General features: G+C 40.5%; 1 protein-coding gene across 4 annotated transcripts in view; it reads right to left on the bottom strand.

Moving 5' to 3' along the window:
* The window catches only part of Mid2 (midline 2), a 101975-nt gene that overhangs the window by 56372 nt on the left and 22281 nt on the right, over positions 1-23322 (bottom strand). For all 4 annotated transcript variants that reach the window (NM_001434290.1, NM_001434289.1, NM_001191889.2 and 1 more), the window contains exon 3: positions 15024-15119. In NM_001434290.1, coding sequence (NP_001421219.1) covers positions 15024-15119 — 96 coding nt within the window. The remainder of the gene's footprint in view (positions 1-15023; positions 15120-23322) is intronic.

The raw sequence follows: 23322 nt of genomic DNA, 5'->3' as shown, positions 1-23322 counted from the left end.
ACGTTAAATATGCTTTGTTTTTCTGGTTTGTTTTGTAACAAGCATTCCCTATATGGCATGGCTGGGCTGCATTTTGTAGCCTAGACTGGCACTGAAGTCATGGTACTCCTGCTTCAGCCTCCCAAGTGCAAAGATTATAGATAAGAGTCATTATGTCCAGTCCACGTTTCAAAGCCACTACAATAAAAATAATAAAGCATTGGGACATGAGTAGAAAATGAAATCAGGGGTTGGGGATTTAGCTCAGTGGTAGAGCGCTTGCCTAGAAAGCGCAAGGCCCTGGGTTCGGTCCCCAGCTCCGAAAAAAAAAAAAAAAAAAGAAAAGAAAAGAAAATGAAATCAGTGGAACAGAAAACAGTCTAGAAGAATTAAGTTGATGCAAAGACTTGATATATGGCTAAGGCAACATATCCATTCAATGAGAAAAGGACTTTTTGTATTGTAGCAAATGGCCTTCACACAGTAACTATGTCTCTGGAAGTAAATTTCAAAATGTTATATATTCTAAAATAATATTAGGTGTGTTAATGTCTTAAGATATGAAAAATAAAATCATTTAAAATGTGGCAGGAAAGTTTATGGAAGGCCTGGATATGTAGAGTGCCTGTACAGCTTGCATGAGGCCATGGGTTTTATCCTTACCACCACCTAAACTGGGTGCACTGGTGTACATCTGCAATGCCGGCACTTGGGAGGCAGAGGCAGAAGTGTAAGGTCATTTGTGGCTGCATATCAATCGAAACTACATGAAGGCCCTATCTCAGACGGAAAAAGAAGAGAAGGAAAGAGTGAGTGAGGGAGTGAGGGAGTGAGGGGGTGAGAGAGAGACAGAGAACAGACAGACAGACAGACAGACAGACACAGAGATTGATACAGAGAGAGAGAGAGAGAGAGAGAGAGAGAGAGAGAGAGAGAGAGAGAGAGAGAGAGAGAGAGAGAGAGAGATTAAGTTAGTTTGTGGAGAGAATTCCACAATAAACTCTTCTCACCCAATCATTTCCATCCCCTTGGAAAACATTATTCATTTTCCTGGCTTTCTGTATGTGTGAACTATGAAAAGACTAACTCCCCTTTAATTTTGTGGTGGCCAGCTACAAGCATAGCAGCACAGCCCCCCCACTTCCAGCCCCACCACCTTCTTCCTCGCAGCAAAATCATAGCACTCCTACTTCAGAGAGAAAATAGACATGTCATCGTAAACATTTCATCTTAAAATATCAAACAAGCACATTCTTCAACCATTTTCTCTTCCTTCTCTAATTTAGAGAGAGAAGGGAACTGTCTCTTTTTCTAGAAAGCTCATCCCTCTAGAATCTCATTTTCTCCTCTTTTGGTGTCCTCATTTATTTACTTAATGCCCTTCCCTGTTCCTGCCATTCAGTCGCTCCCTGACAACTGGTAAATTTCCACTGGCGTTTAAGGATACTTGTTTGTCATGTCATTATAAAAACTGAAAATCCTTTTACTTCCAGAAATATGGTCTCTGCCAGCTTTCATGACACCAACCTTGTTTTCTTCCTAACATTCAACTCTCTCACACACATTGTAAATGCCAGTGCTCAGATTTTTATGGTTTCGGGGTTGGGATTTTTATCTTGTTTTTAGTTTGCTTGGTTGATTTTCCTTTTGATCTCTCCTTCATTAAAGACTGATCTAGGGTTTTTCATACTAGGAAAGCAATGTAGCAGGGGGCTACATTATCTTTTACTTGATTTTGATGCAATGTCTCACTAAATTACTCAGCATGATCAAGCTTTCCATGTTTTCCCACATCAGCCTCTTAAGTAACAATCCATGCCCAGCCTCATCTCACACATTGCTAATGTTTCTTCAATTGTCATTAGATGCTAGAGTTTTGCCTATTTTTATCGAGATAGAAATGACATCCTATACGAGCAATACATTTGAAGTTAATAATCCACTGGCTTTGTGTAAGTTTAAAGACTGATGTAAACATTTGCACAATCCAATCTCTAAAAGAATTTTTAAAAATAGATTCTGTATATGTATGCATTCATGTGGATGTAGATACCCATGGAAGCCAGAGTAGAGCATCAGATGCCTTGGAGCTAGAGTTACAGGTAGTTCTGAGCCCCACAATGGGGTTCCTGGGAATTAAAGTCTTGTCCTCTACAAAGGCAGCAAGTGCTCTTAACCACAGAGCCATCTCCAGCCCAGCAAATCCAATTGGAGAACAATTGTATTCCATCAAAAGGGATCCATATTTTGCCTCATGTACATCTGCATCCTATATCCTTCCTGAAATCCCCATCCATACACTTAACTACCTACTGGGCTATTTTGTTTATCTAAAAACAGGCAGTACAGACTGTTTCCAAAGCTGAGCTCATCTACTTCCCACTAGATCGAAATCATCCCTAATGTTCCTACAATGTAATGAATGAAGTACCACATGACTCACTGGTCAAAAACACTGGCTTCCACTGTTCCGAAGAATCATCACATTCCACATATGTCACTTACTAAGTATAACTCCAATCCAGTTCTTTCTCTGTCCTTTCTAAGTATTACCTCACTACATCTAACAAAAACATCTTTGTTAAACTAATGTACCCATCCAAGGAATGTGTATGGAGGGCAACATGTGCCAAGCCGTGAACAAGATTCCCTAACTAGTCTGTTCCAGTGTTTTATCTTCATGGTACCTTCTTCCCCCCACCCAATACTAGGGTTAAATTCATGGTCTTATGCATCACTGAGCTATATCCCTAAATCTCCTGCAGAATTCTTAATCCAATAGTCACATAGAAAAATGTACCCACACCACAAACACACACACACACACACACACACACACACACACACACACACACACACACACACACTAATTCTGCATTTAAAATAGCCCCATGCTAAATATCAGTTGGCTTTTCTCTGACTTTAGGGTAAATTCCAAACTTCTTAACATGATCACAATCCTTTGTGATCAGGTCTCTCCACGCCTCTGTAATCTCATCGTTTACTGCTCTCCTTGAGCAAGTCCCTTATCTCAGCTGAATTTTCTCAAATGGAAACTAAGGATAATATAAGTGTCTGTCTCAAAGGTATTGGAGGGGATTAAATGAAATAATACATGTAAATTACTTAACACACTACCTGGTGCATATTAAATATTAATAAGGGTTAGCTACCAGTGATGGTAATAAGAATGTTAGCTTTTCTCAATTCCACTCAATCATGAATTCCTATTTTTAGTGTTTGCCGTTTCTTTCTATGGTTGGCTCTGCTAATTAGACTATAAAGTACTTAAAGGCAGGCATCATGGCTTTCACTCCTGCTAGAATTCCCAATAGCACTTAGTACAATGCTAAGCACACAACAGAGCTTAATTAATGTTTTTGATAAAAGTCCACAGAGAAGAAAACTGGGGAAGTTTTAGAGACTCACTGGAAAGGTGATTTATTTTTTTAAGTACAAAATATGGAGTGGTGGCTCAATCTTGTAATCCCAGCAACCCTAAAGCAGGAGGATTGCTGTGAGCTTGAGGACAGCCTGAACTACATTGTGAGCCAAGGCTAACCTGGGTTAAGTAGTGCAATCCTGTATTTAAAACAAATCATAAAATTATCAACACCCCCCACCCCCACTCAGAGACGTATTTGTTTTTACCTTCCAGCCTAATGTGTCACCAGGGTAGCATGGAACTTGGCAATAGTCACTGTTAAGTCAGGGGACTCTTTTCAAATGGTTTATTGCCAATATCCTGTTTTTGACAGAAGTGGAGTGGACTGTGAAAGCATGAAGGTGCTTAATTCTATTCTCTGGCAAACAGGCACTATGAAATTTGCCTGCTCATCTGTGATATCAGGGTTTGCTTCTTAAATCAGCATCCAATCTAGGCTATCAAAAATAATATAAATCCCATTCCGTTAGAAAGCCAATCAACTTCTCCTGAATTGATTTGGAGCTCTTGGCTGGTGACCAAGCAGCAATCAGAAACCCAGAAGAACCCCCAATGGGCTTAAAGACTCAGGGCCCTTCAGATGCTAGAACAACACCCCACACCCCACCTCAGGCCACTGCAAGGAACTTAGCAAGAACTGTGTAGCATGTTTAGTACAAAGCAAATGAATGCTTTGTTTTGTTTCCTCTTCCTTTACACATCTCTTCTCTCTAGCTACCATTGTTCTTTTTCCCTATCTAGTGCTATCACTTCGTGTCCGAAGAGTGTCCCTGGACCTGATGTTTCACTGCTAAGACTCTTTGGGTATTCAGATGCCTGATGTCCCATTCCAATGAATGCTTACTTGTACACAAACTATATTTGAAGAGCAAATGGTGGAATCATGTGGTTTTATGTAACATGGACTCTAATTGGTACAATAAATCTTTGAGGAGAAGACTTATAGCCTTAAAATTATTCCAACATCATTTTGGCCTTTAATTTTACTGAGGAGAGGGTAAAATAGACTTATGTAAGAGAACGAGGAGTTGCAGGGGGCAAGTCAGCTCTGTACATAAGAGACAATATTTTTGACTAAGAAATAAATTTTTCCAGTGTTGCTCTAGTTTTTCCCTTGTATAAAAAATGCCAAATATTTGAAATAAAGAATTGAAAGAATCCTTTACAGGGGAAGAAAATCCAGGAGTCAAAGCAATGTCCACAAACACAAACATCTCAGTGGCCAACTGCCTCCTTTCCACATAGAGCCTCTTTACAATCCTCCCCCCCCAGCCCCTGTTCCCCCACAAAGCACTAAGTACAACACTCACACAGCCATCTATGAAGTAGGCAGATATGTAGTATTGATGCATGGATACTGAGATATATGCTAGAGAGATGACCACCATGGGGAAAGCAAGATCAAATAATGCTCAAGTGTCCCATGGGCTGAGACATAGAATCACCTTTCTGTGCTGAAGAAGTAGCTAACATAGTGTTCAATTATCATTCCATCGAAGAACAAGAGTTCAGCCCCCCCAACTCCCCCCCCACACACACACACAGGAGCACGCACGCGCGCATTCATTCTTGCAGAGAAAATGAAATGCTTTCACTGTGGTAGTATGTTTATTTTTAGAGTCTGTTTTCAACGTGATAATATTAAGTATACTTGAGGCAACACCTCTTTACTGCCAAATTCTTTGAAACTGTTTAGGAAACTTGTGTCTCAAAGACACTCTTTTGTGCTGTCGTCATGCCCAGCCTTTAGCAGAAGGACAGTGCCAAGCAATTTCAACAAGCCAGCCTAGATCCCAGAGTAGACTGGCAGACTCTAGGTGGTATAGTGCTCATGTCTAGAGCTGACTACCTCATTTTCCGTACTCGCATGGTCCCCAAACAATCTGAGCTCTGAAAGTATGCTGCTGAGGGTGCCTTCATTCTCCTTCTCCTTCCTCCTCCAAGACAAGCTCTTAGGATATGGAACATAACCTGGGCTATCAAAGATAGATCAAAGGCAAGAATATATGTCTATGAGGCTCAGACTAAGGAAAGCCAAGGCTCCAGACATACCATCTGATCTTCTAGAGATTCAGAAATTTAGCAGAAGGAAAAGTAGGTTCTCCAGAGCTGTCTCCTTATATGAACCAGTGACCAATGAACAAATGGGCTTTCTAAGCTACACATCGAAGTGCAAAGACCTGAAGGTTTGGAACCAGAGATTTAGAACTGAATCTCAGTTTACTGTATGACCTTGAGTAAGGCATCTCATTTCTCTGACCCTTAGGTGCATTGCTTGAAAGTGGGCATGTTACCGACTCCACCACAATGTTGTCACAAATACTAAGAATGGAAACAAGAATGCCTCTAGCACAGTGTCAGGGATAAATTATTCAAATATGATTCCCTTCCCAGTCCTGGCTAAGCATACCATGCAGCTGGGCTTCTCTTGAAAGACAGAGATAAAAAAAAAGAGTGTCTCCATAGCTGTGGGTGCATGGTAGTTGTCATAGTGGTTGTTTTAGTTTTATGCCAAAGTAACTTTTCCCCTTTAGGTTGAGATGATATAAGAGAAACTGGAGATAAAAGTTAGAGGTATTCAAGGGTGCAAGTCAGGTTGAATAGGTCTTTAGCTCAATTGCTAGTATTCTAATTAAAAATGGAAAATCTGGGCAACGTGTGAAGAGTTAAGCAGGAAAGACCAAAATTATCCAAATATTCTAGTCATTTAGTGAATTCTGAAATTTTATAGTACTGGGAAATAGAGGAGGAAGGTAAGTGTGATGGTTTGTATATGCTTGGCCCAGAGAATGACACTATTAGGAGCTGTGGCCTTGTTGGAATAGATATGTCACTGAGGGTGTGGGCTGTAAGATCCTTGTCCTAGCTGCCTGGAAGACAGTCTTCTGCAGTTTGCCTATGTAATAAGATGTAGAACTCTCAGCTCCTCCAACACCATGCCTGCCTGGATACTGTCCTGCTCCAGCCTTGGTGATAATAATGGACTGGACCTCCAAACCTGTAAGTCAGCCCCAATTAAATGTTGTCCTTATAACAGTTGCCTTGGTCATGGTGTCTGTTCACAGCATGAAAACTCTAACCAAGACAGTAAGCAAATAGGAAATGGGGCTACAATATGAGAATTGTCATATCACAGGGCTGCACTAGAGCAGAATGAAAATGTATGCCTCTGTGTACTCTTTTGACTAAGACATGACCACACTTGAAATCTTACCCATCCTACAGATATGGGAGTTGGGGAATAGTATTAATCTAAATCCATTGTATGCTTAAACCTCATCATGTGTCTGTACCCTCAAAATATTCCCTCTGTAACACTTAACATGCTCAAAAATGTTATTTTACTCCAAATACATCAAGGATTGTCACCGAGCAGTTTTAAAGAAGGACTGAATGCATTAGGTGTCTGAAAAATTATAAAGTGTTTTCTTTTGTAGTATAAAAATAGGTTGTGCCCACACTTCAGATTGCACAATAGATTTAGTGTCTCTATCTACATCAAATGTCAATTGCTATATACTTAATAAGATTGAATGTAATACTCTGAATTAGTCACTGCTGAATAGACTGACTAGGTCAGTATGCACTTATTTTCCATTGTTCGTGAAAACTATTTTCTCCACCTATAATTCCACAGTGGTTTCAAAATGGGTATTTGAGTCTCACAATGCGTTGGTAGCCCTCAGTCCTTCCTGGGATCTGTCAAGTATGCTTTTCTTGCTCTTCCACCTCTTATAAAAATGCTCGCTGAACATTTTTGTCCAACAAACACTAAATCCCAAATAACTCCCTATCTTTCGAAACTCCTCAAGCGGAAAGCATTTGTTCTTCTCTAAAACTTTTCTTTTGGGGCTGGGGATTTAGCTCAGTGGTAGAGCGCTTGCCTAGCAAGCACAAGGCCCTGGGTTCGGTCCCCAGCTCCGAAAAAAAGAAAAAAGAAAAAAAAACTTTTCTTTTGCCCTTCCTGGGAGGCAGTAACCTAGAGGAATTTGAGCATGGTAAGGAACGAGTTTACTTAAGTATCAGTGGAAAGAATCCCTTAGTTATGCTTGTAGAATGGCAGTGAACAGTCACCTACTAAATAAAAACTGCTTAACTTTAAAGCTGAAAAGTACCAGCTCACTGATCATAAAGCATTAGGTTGTCATGTTTGTAGGAGTTACATGCAGTTTTAGTAAAAGAGCCATGGGACTGAGATACCCAAGTTTTAGGTGTTACAACTTCATTAACACCATGTCTCCCCAAGGTAGGCTCCAGTACACATTTGCTGAGCTTGAAATTAATTGGAAGCCTTATTGGAATGACTGACTTCCACCTACCCCTTATATACAGTAACAAATATATCTGCGAGTCCTAAGGTTAAGGAGAGAAATCTCTGGCAATAAGTTTCGTACCCTAAGCAGTTGACAACTGCTCCTACCTACTTCTCTCCCTATTCTACCCACCCACCCACCCGCCCTCTCTCTCTTCCTCTTCTTTCCACTATCACTTATGGAGCTTTGACCTTACACCAGGCACACAGTCATGGGTGCTTTATCCAAATTACCCTACTTTTCAAGACACCAGTAGAAATTGTATTGCTGAAGAAACGGAGGTTGAGAGAACCCATCTGTCCTAATGTTATACTGCTAGTGCAACTGCAGTCCATTCAGCTCCAAAGCTACCATAACATACTGCAATCAAGAACCTACATAGCATGTCCAGGAGAAGCAAATTATAACACTCAAAGCTTTGGATCTGGGCAACATAGTCCTGTGTGGGAAGGGTGGCTGGATGCTAAGTCAGGAAGGGGAGGTTGAGCACGCATGACTGGAGGCAGTGATCTGATTCCTATTGTTAGGCAGTAGTAATTCCTATTGTTACTTATCCAGAAAAAGAACAATAAACAGCTAGGAGATTGCATATGTGTATGTGTCCAATTGCTCTGCATGTCAAAAGGATAATAATTAGCAGTCCATCTCTCTCATGATCAAGCTTCTTCCAGCTTGCATCTCCTTCCAGCTTGCTTTCTCCTTGACCTCTCTAAATCTGTCTTCCGCTCTCTTCTTTGCACATCCCCTTCTCTTCAAATACCATTAGTATCCTCTTTGATGTCTCCATAACAATGGACTCTATCCAAACTTCCCCATCATGAAGACGTCTTTCCCTTTGACATTTTGTGTCTGTTTCGGATGGCTTTCATCCTCTCCTTCCACTGTTCCTTCCATTTTCTCTCCACTCCCCCTTCAGAGTAAACCTTTAGTTCTTTCCACAGATTTACAATGCATTTCTGATCCTGACTTTTTAATTCTTTTACCTTTTTAAACACAGACCAAACCTTAGTGACCCCATTGAAAGTACCAGTCTATTTGCTTGAGGAGAGGTCATTTTGTTGCTCTATTTTGAATGACAAACAATTGGACAAAACATCTGCCTTTCCTGAATGTTCTCTGTGGCTTCAAGTGCTACTTAGATAGTGGTAACTTCCAGGGTTTCCTCTTTCCAAGACCTCTCTCCTGACATCCAGATTCAGCCAGCTAGTCGCTAACCAGGCATTTCCTATCTGACTTTCCTATCCAAGCACAACAAACCACCAATGTCTAAAAAGAGCTCCTTTTATATTTCCTCATCTAGTTCAAAGGACTAGATATATTCATTCAGTCACCCAAGGAAGAACTAATCTGGGGATTAGCCTAGTATTCCCCTACACACGGTCATCCATGGCATAGCCAAGTTATATTTACTTTACCTTCTACAAAAGGTTTGATTTTATCCATACTCCCTAACCCTACTGACACAGCCTCTGGAAGGCCCTTCATCTTTCCCTATGTCAAAGAAGATCTATGGATTTAAGGTGGAATGGTGATAGACTGTCCCTGTATCAATAACAGTCAAAGTAGTCAGTTGTGACCTTTAACTCCTGCTCCAACTACCTTCCCACAATCTCGGCTATTTTTCCAAGCTCAGAGTTTATCCCACTAGTCATGTGTTTAAAATCATTTCACAGATCCTCAGACTCCTAAGAAAAAGTCTAGACTATCTGCCCATGGCATACAAAGCCCTTCATTTTCTGGGTCCAGGCTATTTCTTCACACTTGCCTCTTGCAATGGTTCTCAAATGTTAGATTTGGTAGAATCAAATTTCTGCTAGTCCCCTGATTATCTCTTTGCTGATCACTTCTTTAAATTCCTGCATTCGTCTCCTTCAATCATTTATCTCATGTTGGTTGGCAAAAGTTTATTCATTTTCAAGGTGATGCCACTTTCATTTCCATTCTGCATCCTTTTCTAAGCCCCTCGGCACATCTGGATGCTTCCTCCTCCATGCCAGCCTGTCATCTTACATTTATCTTCATTATAACAAGGATTCCTTCTCATCCAATTTGCCACTTTGTCTGACAGGTTCTCGACCAATCTGCATGTGCCTTGGAGGCAGGAACCATTTTCTATTTATTGTTATCCACCCAGAGCATGGGTACCATTTCCCCCTGCAAGGTGACATTTGCACCTTCATTAATATCGCTGCTGCTTGCCTCTCCAGAGGGTTATTTCTTCCTCCTTCAGCATTAAGCTAAAATGAATTTTCTCATTAAAAAAAATCCCCCTATTGGACTCACTTCACTGTAATTACTCATTCATTTTTATTATATCCTCCGTGGTGTGTGTGTGTGTGTGTGTGTGTGTGTGTGTGTGTGTGTGTGTTCAAATGGCTTAGATTCTATTCCTACTTCTAGTTCAACTTCCTCATTGTGTTTAAGGATCACTGCTTGAAATAATGATAGCACTACTTTTAATTAATTTCCTTTAAAATGTCTATTTTCTTACAACTCAAAGAAATGGTTAGACTAGTTAAACACAGCTTTGCCCTTCCTAAACCCAGTACCCAAGCAACAGAAACAGAGATGGAGAATAGAAAGCCACCTCAACTTTCAAGGCCAAAGAGACAGAGATTTCCAAAAGGCCATTGCAATGAAGAACTGCTAAGAGACATAGAGCTTAAATTCCTCAGTGCCAGAGAAGTGCTTCCCCCCCCACTCCATCCAGTGCCCTCTCTCCAGCTCCTTTGTTCTCCCCTGTCCCTTGTCTGGACACTATAGAACCGTCTGGCCCCATGGAAGGCTTGAGAAGAGCCATAGGATATCAACTTGCTCCCAGAGCTTCTAGGGTGGATTAGAGCTTATATTGTAGCAGTTGAGAGAAAAGTAAAAGAAAGTGGCTCACAAAATGTTCAGGAAAGTATTTGTTTGTTTAAGGTGCTCAGGGTCTAAAATGTCAGAACCAAAGTGAGAGGGGATATACTACCTTCACTCGTTCTCTCTATACCGCATGCCGCTTTATACACTTCTTTTCTTACTTGAAGCTGTACTTGCCTAGCCAGACTGAAAGTCCCTGGAGATCCTCAACCAAATGTTTTTTTTTTTTGTATTCTCTAAACCTTTCAGCATACCACATACGTAGCATGTGCTCAAGAAACACCATTGACGCACGGATTGGTACGTAGTTAACTATTTTCTTCTCTGGCAAATTTTCAGGAATGCCAAAAGGAAGTAACCATCTGTCGGTATACATTTTCCCTTAGCTATGCGTTATACAGACATTTCCTTTGGAAAAATAAACAAAGGATGCTTGATGAGCCAGAACAAAGAACTAAATATAGAGTTCAAGTGGCCAGAGTATCAAGGTCAAAGCATGCCCTTCCTTAAGCAGATTAAAGGAGAGCTATGGATCTGCATAACCCCGTGAAATGTTTTCCAACTATCTCTTTTCCAGCCCCAAATGAAATGATTTTCAACTCTCTCTTTTGGGAATTCGGAAAGTTGAGCTGAAAGGATAAGCTGAAATTCAGCTAATAAATCTGTGGTGATCTTAATCTGTTTCTGTAATAATAGGAAGACTCCAGCTTTGTTTACTTTCTGAGGAGAATAGGGAACAGAAAGAAAAACTAGGATGGGGAGGCAGTATTTATGGACTCTTTATGAAATGTCAACCTGTGACAAAAACACTCTCCAACAATAAGGACGGGGAACAGGTTTGGCAGGAATATAGCCTATTCCTGATCTTGCCAAAGTGTCGTAGCTGGCATCCTCCACCACCGCCCAATGTGAAGCGCTTAAATTACACTGTGAATATAGTCACTCTCTACAGGCAAATCTGGATAAAATAAAATGGGGGGAAAAGTCCAGACACCATTCAGTGTCTGGCTCTCATAATTAGCATTATCCTACTATTTATTTCAGTGTATAAAGTACTTACGAGTATTCTTGAAATCTCAAGTCCCTCCTTTAACTGCATTACTAATCCTGGGGCTTGTCCCGGAGCCTTTTGGACATACAGGTTCTGTGTTGAATGAGTATAATAGGTAGTCTGGATGCACCCTGTTATTAAAGGGGAAGGTAAGGGCATATCTCTAAGCTTTCAGAAGGAATGAGGGCATAAAGAACAGCCATGGACTACCATAAACCATCCTAGAGGGCCCTGTCCAGCTCTGAGTCTTATAAAAGAATCTTATGAATTCTTTAGGAATCTCATACAATGTACTCTAATCACAGTCTCCTGCAAACCCTTTTCCCCAACTCCTGCCAGATTCACTGGCAGCTCCTTACCACTCCTCCCAACTTCATTCAGGACAGAATCCTAAACTAAACAGACCATGCAGTCACTTCTAAAATATAGCATAATATTCGACACTATTATATCGCCTTGCTGTTCTGTGTTGGCTCTCAGTGTTTTATTCCATTATCCTGAACAGGTATGACCACATACGAGTAGATTTTTACAGCGTGGAAGCCATCCAGTTCATATATAGTTTGCCTAAGCTATTTTCCTATACCTAACATGATAACATATATAAAAAGTTAGTAGCAAAAGCTGACCTTTTGTGTAGCCAGATGAGACAGCGGCTCATATAATGGGATTTAACAATCATCTCTAAGGGTGCTACTTAAATAGCTACTTTGCTGGATCGCCATAGGATTCCCTCTTGCTAGCTAGCTCTACTTCCTCAAGGCATGGGTTAACTTCTGAATGCTAACATTAGAAAGCTACTTTAATGATCACTTCCTGGGCCGTGATGTTGCTCCATGGTATAGCGCTTGCCTAGCATGTGTTCTGGCAGCCAAAGAAAGAAAAATCACCTGCTAGCCAATGGCCAGAGTGCATTCGCCCCTACTAACACAATGATGGATTGTTTTATGAGGCCCGCTGCGACCATATCAAAAGAACAGAGCAAATAATAAAAAAGAACCGGTTTCATAGGAGAAGCTAAGGGAATTCTGTGGAAGAGGGGGAGGGGTGAGCCAGAGGGCTCAAGGGAACCACAAGAGAACCCACAGAATTAAGTAACCTGGACTCATAGGTGCTCACAGAGACTGCACTGACAATCAGGGAGCCTGTATGGGTCTGACCTAGGCCCTCGGCATATATGTTATGGTTGTATAGCTTGGTATTTTTGTGGATCTCCTAGCAGTGGGAGCAGGGGCTGTCTCTGACTCTTCTGCTCACTTTTGGGACCCCTTTCCTCCTACTGTGTTGCCTTGTCCAGCCTTGAAATAAGGGGATGTGCCTAGTCTTGTTGTAATTTGATATTCCATGTTTGGTTGATACCCCTGGGAGGCCTGCTCTTTTCTAAATGGAAACCGAGGAGTGGATGGAGGAGAGAGAATAAGGGTGCTGGGGTGCTGGAAAGAGAGGAGGGAGAGGAAACTGTCTGGATGCAATATGTGAGAGAAACATAAATAAATAAATAAATAAATAAATAGGCACTGGTTTTCAGCATGGCTGTGAACAGATGGGACAGTGCTATGCTTAGGTGAGGCTGGCCAGGATGATAAATTTCCCAGGAGTCAGAAGATGAGATTTTAGAGAGATTCTAACATGAAAGCACAACGAGATAAAACTTTGCTTTTTTGACTATTCCTTCCTCTATCCTTAATAGTCTTTGGATTAGAATGAATACAGTGCTTGGTTTATTTTTAACCACACTTTATTCACTGTTATCTATTACTCCACTATCAATCATCAAATGCTAAGCTAAGGGACCCCTTATCCAATCTTTTGCTTACAATATTCTCTTGTCCCTTCGGCAGGGCAGATTTCTTACACTATAATCTAAGAGCATAATCAGAAGCTTTGATAAAATGTAATGCAAAGGAGTTCTGACTGGTTGAAACTACTCAGAAATAATAACTTTCTACTTTGTCTCTCCCTTCTTGGAAAAAAAAATGAGGCAGCACAGAAAAAGAACAAAATCAAGTAACCATTGACAGATCCATGCCTTATGAAATCTGGAAAGGCGGTGAAAAACACAGTGTCATTTCTACTTTACATTTTACAGGGAAGGATGCTGACACAGAGGTCCTATCCAACTTACACTCATGTACCCAGTTAGTTCATAGAAGAGGCAAGTCGGGAATTCAGGTTTCCAACTAACAGTACAATGCTCCTTCTTTTCATTCTTTCTGCTTCTCCCTACACCCACATCATCCCGTTCTACAGTTTGACATATGTGTTTCACCTGTACCTCACATGCTCTATACAGAGCAATGCCCAGTGGAGATTACACTGCTAGAGATGGTCATCATTTAAGTATGTTCACTATATTAGAAGAAACTCAAGATTTTAAGAAGATCAAACAATTGGGGGATATGGATTTACTTATTCATAAGGATTCATTGTATGGAGATATTCCTCAGTCTTAAACAGGAAGCCCAAACTGGGGTTGTGATAAGATTATGTCATCATTTAAGGCAAAACAAACTTGATCTCTTACATTTATCAGCCACACAAGAGTGAATTATTAGACTCCATATAGAATTAGGAAAAATGACCCAATCACTGCCCATGAAAAATCCTATATTTTCACTGGTTTATATTTAGATTTTAAGTATTATTAACAGTTATTCCATAAACTCACACACAACAAAATAATGTATATGAAGTTTTGTATATGCTTTTAAGAGAAAGAAGAGAGAGTAACAACTTTCTATTACTCTTTCCTGCCAAGAAGAACTGAACTGTCCTTCTAAGCTCTTTTAATATTCAATGTCAGTAATATTGTTAAACCTTAGATTTACTTGCACAGCAGTTCATAATTCAGACAACTTAATCATAGAAATTATTTGTTGATAACAAAAAGACTAGGTAGAGGAAATCAAAACTAAGTGGCAAGATGATAAAGGAGGATACAGCGTAGACCAGGGCTGTGGGATGAAGGGAGGTGAAGCCAGGCAGTGGGCAGGTATTGATGAATGGAAAGAATGTTTATTGAGTGACCATCACCCTACCCTAAGAATTCATGATTCCCCAACTATCCCCAAATGACTTTGTAAGTGATAATATCCAGTTTGATGAAGAATTGCTTCCTGGATGCCTCTCATACCATCTACTGTTCGAAAAGACGAGAGCTCCTCTTCATTTCTTCTTTTCCACAAACCATCGGCATTAGCAAATCTGAAAAGTCACCTTTCTTAGGACAAAATTGCTAAAGGCACGAGAAATCACCTACATTATAGTTCAGTCCTTCACCCCAAATGGCTGAGCTACAGTCTGGCAAAATTAAAGTCCCTCACAGATCACCCTGTTCAGATCCACTGAAAGAATTGCAAATGTCATTGGTACATACCTCAACTTGCTGGCAGATCTGTATTAGTTTGGCCATTTGATTTTCTAGTTCGCTGTTGCGCTTAACCAGGTTGGTGAGGTTCATCTCGAGAGTTTGCTGCCATCACAGAGGGTATGAAGCCAGCAGGAAAAAGGAGAAAGGGAGAAAAAGAATAATGAACTTGAGAACCAATGTAATATGGAAATCAATCAGCCAGAAAACTGAGCTCTCTCTCTCTTTCTCAGGGAGGAGGCACGAAGATGAGACGGATCCTCAAATCGCCCATGTTGGCTTTACACTTACAGTGATCTTCCTGCCTCAGCCCACGAACTCCTAGAATTGTAGGTATATGCCCCTCTATTGAGCAAGTGTTTTACTGCTGAGTCACACAGTCAGCTCAATAGAGTCGTATTTCAGAATTATCCAGTCTGCTACAGGCCAAAATGTATATCTGCCCTGATTGGAAAAGCGGTACCACTCAGAACTTTGTAGACTGGTTTGGGAATTTACTGACATCAAGACAATTTTTTTATATAATTTTATATTATATCTAACTTTTCAAACCATTTCATAGTCATTTCCTTTTACTCTCAAAAAATTCATCAGTGTACGACAAATAGGGTAGTTATATTACTGCCTTTTTTTGAATGAATAGACTAACAATTAAAATTTAATGTGTACATGTGCATGTGACATATGCAAGTGCACATACATGTGTGCATACATGCTTTTGGAGACATGGGACAACTTTGAATTTGATTTATCAGGAGCCATCCACCTTGCCTTTTGAGAAAGGACAGTCATTTGCCTGGTGCTTGCCAATTAGGCTAACTGCCTTGCCAGTGAGCCCCAGAAATCTGCCTGTCTCTGCCTCCCTAGCACTGGGATTACAAGTTTACATCACCACACCCAGGATTGTGACATGGGTTCTGAGTATCACACTCAAATCTTCATGCTTACACAGCAAGCTGCTTACCAACTGAATTGTTTCCCCAGACCTAGAGTTTATTGAATGATTACTTCTTGTCAGACACATTCTGTCAAACAATTTCAGATGGGATAGATGAATGGTAGAACGAGGGCAGAGTTTCACTGCTATAAAACAAATATGTAGCCAAAGGTAGGACTGAAACCTGGATTCCTAACAAGTCCAGAGTTTTGAATCAATACTCTAAAATGTTCTGCATTTTTGTTTATAATATTATATACTTAAATGTGATATTCACCCAAAGCAACTTTTGTAACTCACGGTTTTTCTTTCCATAGAAGCAAAGAATTTCAAACACAAAGCCCGATTCTATCTAGAAAATATCTACTATTTAACATCATTTCGTGATACACAGCTCCTTTTAGGTCCACATCAGAAACACTTTGCAGGTATTTTGAACATAACATAGTTCTACAAGTACGTATAACTCTAACATATATTTCAGTTGAGCAAGGTACTCTCTCCCATTCCTTGCATGAAAACTAAAATATGTCTCTCTATATTGACCAAGGCTGTTCATTCTTCCCTATCCCCAAATATTAGCTTTGAGAGCTGCTTCCCCTGGTCTCAGTATATATTACTCCCGTGTCCATTATCTCAATATCTCACCAAATCTGTTCCAAACATAATACCCCAATTTCCTGACCCTCGCTCTGGTCCTATTCTTTCCCTGGGTCATGCTCACTGTTTCCTTGTTGTCTTCATGCTATTGAAAGAAGGGGTTGGAAGGACACTAAGGAGCAAAGAGACATAGAGAGAGGGGACTCATGATCTTGGATCCTTTCCTGTCTAGTAAGTAGTTATGGCTCCTTAATAACTTTGGCATTGTTTATTGAATGGGCCTCAAAGGCTATATCTATGTACGTCTAGGCCAGCTAATCTGATTTCACTTGTTCTTAGACAGAATTTTGAGAACCGGATAAACTCTTGTTTTCCCTCATGTCAGATTGTGATGATGAAATATCTCCCATGGACTCAGGTATTTGAACAGTTTAGCACTGTTGGGAGAGGTTATAGGAGATGCAGTCTTGGAGGAAGTGTATTGTTGGGGGTTGGGGTTAAATAAAATGGACTCATAGGCCCATAGAAAGTGTCACTATTAGGAGGTGTGGCCTTGTTGGAGGAGGTTTGTCACTAGGGGCTATTTGAGGTGTCAGAAGCTCAAACTAGACCTAGTGTGACAGTCTCCTCCTGCTGCCTGCCAATCCAGATGTAGAACTCTTGGTTACTTTTCCAGCACCTGCCTGTGTGCCACCCTGTTTCCTGCAATAACAATAGTGGACTAAGGTTCTGAAACTTTAAAGCAGCCCCAATGAAAGAATTGCTATGGTCATGGTGTCTCTGCCCAGCACTAAAACCCTAAGACCGTGAGCTTAGAAAGCCTTACCCCATTTCTAGTTCACCCTCTTTGCTTCTCATTAGAGTCAAAGCAGTGACTTCTTGGCTTCCTGCTCCTGTCTCCATGTCTGCTGCTAACTGCCAGGCCTCCCCACCATGATGGACTCTTATTCTTCTGGAACTGTAAGCCAAAATAAATTCTCTGTCTCTAAGTTAGTTTTGGTCCTGGTGTTTTCTAGCAATAGAAAAGTCTCTAGTACACAGATTTTTCTTGATTACCTTAGCTTTAGTGGAAGTGACCCACGCCACCCCTGATTTATTTCATTTCTTTCTTGAGGTGCCTTTCTCATCTTTCTTTAATTCTGTTCCCATCTAATCTGTGCTCTCAATAGAAGGGATTAGGGAGAAGGAAAAGAGAATGACAGCAATCATTGAATTAGGCGCAATCACTGAACTAAATAGATGCTAAAGGGATAAAGAGGAAATGACACTTCAGAGATTTACTATAGCGAAAACATATTGAGCATCTACCATGTTAATGTGCAGCAACTTTAAAGATGAGGAAGCTGAGAGGGATCTTGAAGGACGAGTAGGACTTTAACAGAGATAATGATGGCATGGTGTTTCAGGGACAAAGAATAAGAGGAGCATAATAATACAGCAGCCAGAGTGGTGGCACACACCTGTAATCCCAGCCACTCAGATAGCTGAGGCAGGAACATAATTTGAGTCCAGGAGTTTGAACTGCTGTTCAGTTACTATGTACTGAACAACATAGTAATACTTACACTCTCAAAAAATATTGTTTATATCCAGGGATCAATAAACAGTTTAGTTTGGTAGAACATAGGGTACAAGAATGGAAAAAGAGCTTTAAGCCCTGTTTTGCTGAGTATGGTTATATACACCATTAGTCCAAGCACTAGAAAATAAATATAGGCAGATAACTGTGAGCTTCAGGCTAGCAGGGGCTAGAGAGCAAGTTCCAGATCAGCCAGTGCGGCATAAGTCGAACCTGTCTGGGGTGGAGAGAAAGACCTATTTGGAGGATGTTGAATGTACAAATGAGTTTGTACCTATTTGCTTTAGTGTTGAATAAGGAAATGACATAATCATTTGGGACATTTACCTAGCAGCAATGTGGGGAGCACAGAAAAACAGGAAAGCCTGGGAGGCAGGAACACCGTGAGCATTCTGCAATATTCGAGGCAGTTACAAATGCGCATCTGGGCCAAGCTCAGGAGATAATCAAGAGAAACATGTTTCAGGAAAAGACTGATCACTGTCAAATGTACAATGACCAAGAGAAATGTGAGAATTTATTTTAAAAGATGAGGGATGGACTGGATTGGGTAATCAGAGGTCCCAAGTAACCTTTGTACAAGGAGTTTCAGTAGGGTTTTGGAAATAGATGCTAAATCATGTGGGAGAAGAGTACCTCAGAAGGCTGCAAACCTAGACTCCTCTCCAAAAGTTCGACCATAAAGTGCATAGAATAGAGCTCACTTTGATCAAAGAGGCTAGTGTAAATTAGAGAGGGGAAATCACTAATGGATTCAATCAGTCAAAGACTTCCTCTGGCTGAGTAGTCCACATTCCCAGATAAATGGAAATCACACATATCAAAAATCATTATACTGAGATATTTGATGACTAGCCCATTTGAGCAACAAATCCAGAGAAGGAACACTCTCTTCAAAATTCTGTGTTTCCCACTACAGTGTGTTTCCAAATTCAAACATAGATTCCATCGGGAGAATGTTTTTGAACAAGTACTTGCAACCTGTTGGAACACTGGCCTTGAATGGATTTATCATAAATAATTCATACTGCAGAGCAGAACTAAGATCCCTGCTGTGTGTTCCTCATTTATGGCCCTGAGCTGAGACTCGTGGCTTGTACAAAGCTACGGAAAAGAAAAATTAGGGCTGAACACATAATTTGGGGTCTGGTTAGACTACGGGCCTTGGGTTACCATCACAAAATTATGGCAAATGGTTAGTTTGCTCTGGCCCCCCAGCAATTTACAGAATGCTGGTCCATTTTAACGACACAGTTCTAGGGCTGACAAGATGACTCTAATTTCAACCTTGCTTCATTAATATGAAAATGCTTTGAAAAATAAATCTTGGGCTAATGAAAACACCATCTGTTGATGGCTTTTTGCCACTGTTTTCTTACATTATAAGACGTAATTTGGGGGGAAACACTGAACATTTACTTACTTCCAGTCATTTGTAAGGAATGAAAACCTCCTTTCAAATTGGAATTGGTTCTCAATAATGACCATATGCGGAGGGAAGCAGAGAACTGAAGCAATTATGTGTAGTCTGTCTCCTCACCATTTCCAAGATGCCCAACACTCAGAAATCATGGAGAACTAAACTTTCAGGGCCACTCTCGGTCTGAATGACATGATTGATTTGGCCACAGAATTATCTTGTCTATACCATGTCTAGTAAACAAAGTTGATTTGTGTGTGTGTATTTGTGTGCACATGCACACAAAATCTTTTCATGTCAAAATAAACATGTCTCTTTGTTATTGTAATTCAGTTTTGAAGAATCGCTTTGTTTTGCTCTTTCACATGGATTCCAGTTAATGACTGGGCTAGGTTCCCTCTGTCTGAGCCCTGTTAGTACATTCTCAAAACAGTTGAACCATGACAGCAAGAGAGCCAAAGTGGCAGGGGAGATTGGAATGGAGATATCTGCTGGGAGGAAACAGGGACAGGAGGTTGGCAGGGAAAGCAGGATGAAGTTCCCATTTCCTGCTGCAGGAGGTTACCTCTGAGTCTCTCTGCGTTTCCCTTTTGTGAGGGTGAGAAGCCATGTTAGCTTATGAAACTCTGAGGCCCTCTTCACCTTCTAATGACTACATTCTAGCTTTCACAAAATTGTAAGTATGTCTAAACAGCACAAAAAGAGGGGACGATTTGGCTGACTTCCATAATTGAGATTGTAAGAGGCCTGTGTTAGCTAAATTGGCAGTCTACACTGACTCCATTTTCACCCTAATTCCATTTCATTTGCGTTGTATAGGCCTGGCCTTTTTGAGCTCTACAGTTCCTTTACTAAAGAACACGATTTTCTGTCCAGGAAGCCAGGCACAGACCACTCTTCTTTCAGACAGCATCCCATTTTTCAAAACGCCCTCTGTGACTCACCTAAATAATTGCTTTTTAAAAAAAAATTCTCACTTCTTTAGATACAGGTTACTTAAGGTAACATTCTTCTTTTCTACTCTCGCAATAAACTTAGTCATATTAAAAAAAACAGATCTTCATTAAAGGCAGAGAGGTTACACTTATGGCACAGAGCTGGCCTGGCTGTTCCATTCCATGGAGGCATATGTAGTTACACACACATGAGCACTTACACACATTGACCTGACACAGCAAGTCTTAAAGCCTGGAAAGGGGTCCAGCTCTTCAATTTGTTCTTTTCAGACATCTAGGGCTCCATCAAAAGCCTGTTTTCTAACTAGCTTTCCAAAAGATCCAGGGAGAATATTTTCTATACCTAGGCAAGATTACAACTTTGGGGCTTCAATATGAGGACTGAACCCTGGGACAAAGGGTTGGAGTGAGAAAGAGAAAAAAAATCAATCCCAAAGTTAAGTGTTCAAAGATTAAGACAACTTCCATGCATCTCCACGAATGTGATTTAGTCATAAAAAGCAAGAGAAGGGTAGAAATAGAGTAATAAGGTGGGAAATAGGAAACATAGGAACAAGGACCAGAAATGACTGTTTGCATTAAAAACCAGTAAAAGTAAAATCATCGTCATCATCGGGTCTATGGATATAACTCAGTGGTTCAGCACTTACTTAAAATGTATAAGGTTGTATGTTCAAAACCTCAGTGTGGCAGGAGGAAAACAATTTACAAAAAAAGGAGTGCTGGTGTGTGTGTGTGTGTGTGTGTGTGTGTGTGTGTGTGTGTGTGTGTGTGTGTGTGTGTATGTACATACATCCATCCATCCATTGGGAATCCTAGCACTCAAGAAAATGAGGCAGAAAGATCATCCATGAGTTCTAGCCAACATAGTGGGAACCTGTCTCCACAAGCAAAACAAATATGTGAGTGGGTGCCACCACTCCCAGTCATCACCCTTTTGTTATTTTCTTTTTTCATCCTATCCATATGAACATTCCCTGCTCATTCAAAAACCAGAAACTAGAATCTTACTATGCTTTGCAGCTCATGCTCTACCTTCTCCTTCTTCTTTTCCCAAGTGTTTGTCTTAGAAATGCTTACTTTGCTTTTGCTTCAGTCTGTCACTTTATATATCAATTACATATGGCCTTTCAACAACAGAACACACCATCTGGTCGACAAACTGAAGCCCACATCCTTATGCCAGAGTTTATTCTTTCCCCCAACACTTATTTGCTGTTGTAGAGACATAAGCTATGTCCTACAATGAGATGCAGATGATGTTCTAGGTGTATATCACACAGGCCGACTCCACTTCTGGTCTGTTAAAAAATGGCAGACTCTCGAGCCCAGTGAAATGGGTTGTCACCGTACCCCATTTTCATTCAGATGTCTTTGCAAACATTGAACACAGACTTGAACCTCCACTTCTGTGTTGACCAGGGATATTACTTGAACCATTCTACATGTTTCCCTTCCTCTTCAGATGCCTGACAGAGTTAACTAAATATCTAGCTTAAACAGGTTACTTTTACTTGGGCCTTCTAAACAAACCTAAATGTAGCATTTATTTTGATAACACTCATCACGGTGAGTAAAAGTCTCTGAATTCTATTCTCCTCGCTGCCAATCTTTTGGCTACAATTTTTTTCTTTCTCTTTCATCTGTTCTTCCTTCATATATAATTTCTGAGCACGAGTGTGCTGAGAGAGTCAACCCTTGACCTCCTTCTCAGCTTGCTTTTGGGTGGCTGACCGTCCATTCTAAAGCCAATTAAATCTATTCCTCTAGCCATTTTTCAGCCACTGGAAAAAGTTGAATTTCAATTTCTTCTAGATCTTTACCCTTAACACTTCTTGGAACATTCCATTGGTTCCACCTGTCAGATGTTTGAATGCATTCTACTCTCTTTGCCAGAACATCCTTATTCCCTGACTTTGCCCCAATTCCTCAATAAGGAAGTCCAAAACCCAGCCAAAGTCTCTCCCACTGTTCTTCCAAGGCTCTCATAACTTCTTGTGCTTATATTATTCTGTGACCAGGTTCTTAATTGTCTGTCTCTCCCTGTTTCTCACCAGGGCTTGAGATTAAACTGTGTTTATCCCTGGAACAGCATCTCATAGGTGGTCAGCAAATATTTGACAAAGGAATGTTGAATGACCCATAATTACAGGTTGTCTCTTCCTAACTTCTTTATTTACATCTTCAGTGCCTTTTTTTTTAAGACATCCCAATTCAAACATTCCTCTTTAAGTCTCTTCACCATCTAAAACCACTGCAGCCATTCATCAAGCCCTACTCAGGTCTTTCCTCGTGGAGTCTTTCCAATCTGACCCTTCTTTGATCACAAATCCATCTCCAATTCTCAATTCTGCGTCTTGATGCCATCTTTTTTCCTGTCCTAAACTCTGTGCTTCAGAGCAGCCTGTGCAAATCTCTATCATGTTAGCAATCAAACTGAATTGGATTTTTCAATTGATGTGTTTGTCTTCCCAACTAAGCTCAAAGCCCCAGTGTGACAAAGCCTGCGCCTTGTTTCTTGTAGCTCTCACTCCCGCCACAATGTCCAAAATGCACGATACACAAAGTAAGTGCTCATTAATTGTTAAATGAATGAAGGATTCTCTAATCCAAATCCCTGATGCTACAGTTAAAGGTTCTTCTATCATCAAGTGAGACAAAGAACAAGGCACTCTCATTATATCCAATGTTCATGAACCTAAGAGACATTATATTTCCTTCTTCAAGTGCCACTCCTCTAAACTCAACAATTCTTTTTCATTACATGTATTATATTTGTGTTGTGGGTTCGTTTTTCCAGTAGCAACACACAAGAT

The sequence above is a fragment of the Rattus norvegicus genome, chromosome X, assembly GCF_021556685.1.
Source record: "Rattus norvegicus strain SHRSP/BbbUtx chromosome X, alternate assembly SHRSP_T2T, whole genome shotgun sequence".
Taxonomy (NCBI): domain Eukaryota; kingdom Metazoa; phylum Chordata; class Mammalia; order Rodentia; family Muridae; genus Rattus; species Rattus norvegicus.
Note: the sequence above shows the minus strand (reverse complement) of the source record. Positions and strands in the feature narration are given on the sequence as shown.